At 36.8% G+C, this 5,334-nt stretch overlaps 1 protein-coding gene across 1 annotated transcript; it reads left to right on the top strand.

The window, feature by feature from the left end:
* Positions 1 to 326: 326 nt before the first annotated feature.
* On the top strand, positions 327 to 1,562 carry LOC107710894 (uncharacterized). The gene is made up of 2 exons (XM_016515762.1): positions 327 to 1,077; positions 1,188 to 1,562. Exons 1-2 carry the CDS (start codon positions 346 to 348, stop codon positions 1,275 to 1,277), a joined length of 822 nt encoding a protein of 273 aa, XP_016371248.1. The 5' UTR covers positions 327 to 345; the 3' UTR covers positions 1,278 to 1,562.
* The last annotated feature ends 3,772 nt before the right edge of the window (positions 1,563 to 5,334 follow it).

Genomic DNA, 5,334 nt, shown 5'->3' on the forward strand with positions numbered 1-5,334 from the left:
GTTTTGGCCTGAGAAGGTTCACAAGGTACTCTATATCAGCCTTCCCAAAGCGAAACCGGACATACAGCTCCTCAGTGGTGTATTGCTCCAGTGGCTTGGTACGTTCAACATACACCCTTTGACGGTATCCTCTCCTGGCAAAGTGATGGTGGCGGTGGACAACACCTGCCATTTCACTGTCTCTCTGTGAATCCTCTGAGAAAGGCTGATTTATATGGCAGTGTAGTTGGTCTTTTCAAACACACCTATTACAACTGATTAGTTTTGGCTTGCGTTCAATTGAGGCAATTGGACCCAAGGCCTATAATTGATGAACAATGTTCACTATAGTAAAGCAACGGAACCATGGACTCAAGAAGCTGTAACTTCACTGCTGCTGAAACCAATGCACTACTAGAGGGTGTTCGGTGCCATTATGGAACAATAGTGGGAAGTTTTAATTCTGCTAAGGATACCAACAAAAAGAAAAATGATGTTTGGATTTTAATCACAGAAAATGTGAATGCCATAGGGTCTGGCCAGAGGAGGACCACAGACCAAATCAAATTGCGGTGGAAGAATCTTAAGGCCAGGGCAACAAAGGACCATGCTGAAGCCAAAAACCCACAAACAGGCAACAAGCCATTTAAGAGGGGAGATTACACAGATGTGGTCCTCGACATCATTGGAGGTGAGAAGTCGCAAGCTCTCCATGGTATTCAAGGTGTTGTAGGGGATGGCGAGCCTTGGATTGAGGAGGAGGAGGAGAATCTGCCAGTTCCTCCTGAGGCTGATCCAGAGAGCGTATTTATATTGAATCTCAGCTCTGTTCCTGAGGAAGAAGCTGGATCCTCATTGGTTGAGCCAGTGGTAGTTGCCACAGGATCTCAGAGGAAAGGCTTGAAGCGCCCTTCATCAAACAAAGATGATGATTACAAGGCACTTCTGCAAAAAGAGACTGAAAGGGCAGAAGCACAGCTTCGTCTGGCAGAGGAACAACTGACTCTGACCAAACTGCAGCAAACCAAGGCCAGACTTGAGATCCGCCTCCTAAAGGCTACGCTCAGACAAGCTGGTCTCTCCACATCAGATGAGGAAGTATGAAATTATTGTGGAGTATTTGACATTAAGTCTTTTTTTTTTAATTCAATACATCAAAACTTGTTACTTGTTATAAATATCCTCAATGTACAGTGTTTGTGTTGTAGGTCTCAGATGAGTGGACTGCTGGAAGAGGATGGGGTGGGGTTTTTCTTGTTTTTAGTTTTTTTAGATGTGTGGGTTTTCATTTCAAATAAAAATAAACTTATATTGACCCCACACTGGCTATTCTACTTGTTGCTCTTTACATATCTATAGTTCTACATTGTGATTTCCTATCCTGTTTGAGCACTGGTTATCCAGCACTGGTTATCCAGATTTGGTGATCCTGAAAAGTTCCTATCCGGATCAGATTGATCCAATCCGATGTTGCTTTAAAAAACTGGCTCCAAAAGTAAGCTGGATTACGTGATCACGGATCGCAAAAAAAGGATTACTAAATCCGGATCAATTTTATCCGGATTAAACCTTTTGAAAAACCGGGCCCTGAAGATCCTGATAAAGTCCTTTAGCGCCTCAGTGAAGCTGTCAATCATTACGTCACACTCCCGTTTTTATAGCATCACATTAACTAAAACCTGAATTCCTTAATTATTATAAGATCCCTATAACTGCTAAAGAGTTTGTGTAACGGGTCCCAGGTAAGGGAATCCACTCTGCGTTGTGTTGATGTCACTCAATAAAGAAACTTCAGACCGCTCACTGCTTGGCACTGTCTTTATTTTCTGCATAAATGGGGAAATATGTTGAAAACATGAATTTTGTGACTCTTCATTTAAGTAAACACCGTTTAATGCCTCGACGAACCACGAGACAAACTTCTCTCGGCTCAGAAGGAAGTGAACTGAGCGGGCAAAGCGCGCGCGCGGCGCGAGAACAAGTATATACTCTTAAAGTGACAATGCACTTCCTTGAACAAATCTTGAAAATCATACATCTTAACTTGTAACAATAAAATAATGGATACAGTCATATTAAAGAAACAAAATTACATTTATATTTAATAGGAAAAAGGGGGATTTTGAGTGAAAATAATATAACCAAAATAACTCCGTTACACATGCAAATAATGTTTGATGACACTCACACAATAGCTGCTGCTGGTCCAGTAGTAAGAAGCCACCCATTTCAGAGGAATCCTCATATTAGTGATGTTTACACAGTAGTTTGATTGTGCTGCATCAAGGTATTCGGATATCAAAAATCAGAAAAATATAAGGTTTTATCTTCTATAATATTTTGGGAATACTTTTCATAATATCTAATGTATTCCAGCATAGTTTATCTTTATCATTGAAAGTCTATCAGACTGAAAACTTCCACCATTACATGGCAGTATATAACTGCTGCAGGACAGTACCACGAAGAACGTATATTAAAAGCTATATACTGCTCCTTTCCACTCCACTTCCTTCGTACATACCATCATTATAATCCATTTTCCCCCATCTACCTACCTCCAATCCATTCACGGAGCAGTCGTGCTCAACCGCCTGTACTTTCCGATAAATATGATGATCCGTTTCCAAGAATTCAAACTTCCCTCCAGAAAAACTCTCCGATGAAATCTGCGCACGCTCCAGCTGCTTGTTTAAAAAAAAACGTACATTAAAGCTGAAATACAACCTGAACGATGACAACAATAACGTACAATCACTAGACTAGTTTTCATCAAATCCTTTTAACAGTTTATTTTACAGACTTTATTTTAAAGTCTTCCCTTTTTTCACAAAACCTTTTGCTCTCTAGAAACCATGTCAGTTTCGGTTGAAAATATTTTAAGTTGAAGTGTTAGCATTATAATAATAAAAAATTGAATAATGTTTTTATTTTTTTAAATTTTTTTACAGTTTTTCTCTATTGCTAATACACAATTCATGAAACAATTCACCATTTTCTCACAACTATAAACACAATCTCAAAACTATACACCAACTTGCACAAACCTCAAACTTCCAGGTCAAAACCAAATATTCTAGTCAAAAACATATTCTCTTCATTCAAAATCAAACTTTGGCCTCAGATGATGCACAAACCTAACAAATACACAGACTACTCCACTGCCTAGAAAACACCAGTGAGATTAATTCAAAACACTGTTACAAAAACCACCTTTTGGGGAATCCTTTTGCTAGTCAATGACTCTTACAGTATACAACATAAATAGAGGGGTGCAGATACAGTAAAATTCAGCAATAAACTTTAAGAAAAGTTTACTTTCACTACACTACTGTAAAGAGATCTTATAGTAAATGAAAAGCACTACAAGAGAAAAGTTCAAAGACCAAACAACTGAATATACAGTAAACACACATTGGAATATACTGTCGGTTACTTTACAGAAATAAATAAATAAATAATGAATGAATAAATAAATAATTACAGTTATTCTTTGTACATTAATAGAATTTACTGTACATAGAATAATGAAAGTTCTCTCATCTGAAGTACTGCTGCTATGTACTGTAATTATATTGTATGTGTATTGTGTAAGTAGTATTGAAACCTTGTAGATGAGCCTGTAGACTAACTTTCCTCGTGGTTAGTGCATGCAGAAGAACATGGTCAACTATAGTGCTTTGTATTTCATCAGGAACAAATTACCTTTGAACTCATCCCCTTCATTTTTATTTTCCCCTCATATTCTTCTTTGTATCCCACTACCAGGATTCATTTTCCAAAACACATAATCAGCTGTGCTCTTGTTCATATCATCCTGAGATTCTGACTGGTGTGTCATCAGTTTTGCTACTGAATGTTCACACATGGATAAATGTGTGCTGTTTGAGTTCATTTTTTGATGCTTGAGTTAATTATATTGTGTGTTTGTGTTTTCTGAATGAGAACATGGTTAAACCTGTGCAAAATGATGGCATTTTTGTGTAGCGTTTCGCAAGAAAACACTGAGCAAATTGGAACGTGTGTGCAAACTGGTGAAATGTGTTAAAGGTTTTGAGAAACGTGTCTTTGTTTCGAGAACTGTATGAATGGTTTGGAAAATTGGGCCAAATGAATCAGTTATAGTGTGTTAGCAATCGAGAAAAACTGTAATACCAACATATGAAATTAAATTTATGACAGAAATTTTTTTAATTTTGGACAATAAATATATAACAGGAATATAACAGCTTGACAGTAAACTGTTTTTGCAGTATTGTCATGTCTGTTAAAAGGAAGACTGTAAACAAAAACAAAAATTATGTAAAAAAAAAAACACACGTATAGCCACTTTCTTCAAAATTGTTTAATTATTTAATTAAGACAGAGACACAGCAATGCATCATGTTCTTATCTAGATCATCATGTTTTAGTGTGTTCCAGGGGATTAAAACGTACAATATATATTTCAGACCTAGTGGAGTAATAGTAAATAAATAATAATAATATAGTAAGTAACTGGCTAACCGAGACTTGTCATTTGCACTTATATATTGTTGCTCTTTTGTTAGTTTTGACTGCTTTTATTGTCCTCATTTGTAAGTCGCTTTGGATAAAAGCGTCTGCTAAATGACTAAATGTAAATGTAAATGTAAATGTGTAAAGTTGCATAAGCTCACTATTTAGTGTCATATCCATGTAAATCATTATTATGGTTTCTATGGCTAGGATCTGCAGTTCCTAAAAGGGTTTAATTTAAGTTTACTACTAGACAAAACAGTTAAAGTTAGCAGGTGCATAAGACAGCACTACGTCCCACTTCAAAACACACAATATGTTTACACTTTTGTGAATAATTACCTGTCAGGGACTTTGGGAAAATGATGAAAGGCAAGATTTTTACTGTCACACTGATAGTTTTTGCAGTGGATTGCCCAACATTGCATTCTTTTCAAGCGGCAACCTCCCGCTCTCTCTGGTGAAGCCAACAAGGAAGTGACTTAAACTGTAATATGGTCTATATAGCTAATTTTGCCCTTCATGACAACTGTGAGGGGGGTGAATTTTTTTTATAACTCGTCCATTTAAATTATATTAAGCCTTAATATTCTGCATAATTAAGGGTGTGGCCACTTGAGTGACAGGCGGATTGACGTTGCTGTCTCTATCAGCCGCTGAACTTGGCATCTCTGCCGTGTTTCTGCTTTTGTTTTATTCAGTCTATGGGTTATTTTCGTGATTATTTCTTAAAATTATGTGCATTTTTTTAACCATTAATTTGATTTATTTATCAAGAAATTCAGTGCATAAAATAAGCTAACCATTTCTCCTGCTCATCGGAACACACGCAAATGCTGAAAGACAGAACCAATCAAT

The sequence above is a fragment of the Sinocyclocheilus rhinocerous genome, unplaced genomic scaffold (genome assembly GCF_001515625.1).
Source record: "Sinocyclocheilus rhinocerous isolate Xijiao unplaced genomic scaffold, SAMN03320098_v1.1 scaffold4252, whole genome shotgun sequence".
NCBI lineage: Eukaryota > Metazoa > Chordata > Actinopteri > Cypriniformes > Cyprinidae > Sinocyclocheilus > Sinocyclocheilus rhinocerous.

Excerpts from the sequence above, each read along its gene's own strand:
- LOC107710894 (XM_016515762.1), top strand. The coding sequence starts at position 346 with ATGGACTCAAGAAGCTGTAACTTCACTGCTGCTGAAACCAATGCACTA. Across the intron at positions 1,078-1,187 it reads TCTCCACATCAGATGAGGAA|GTCTCAGATGAGTGGACTGC; the intron begins GTATGAAATTAT and ends TTTGTGTTGTAG.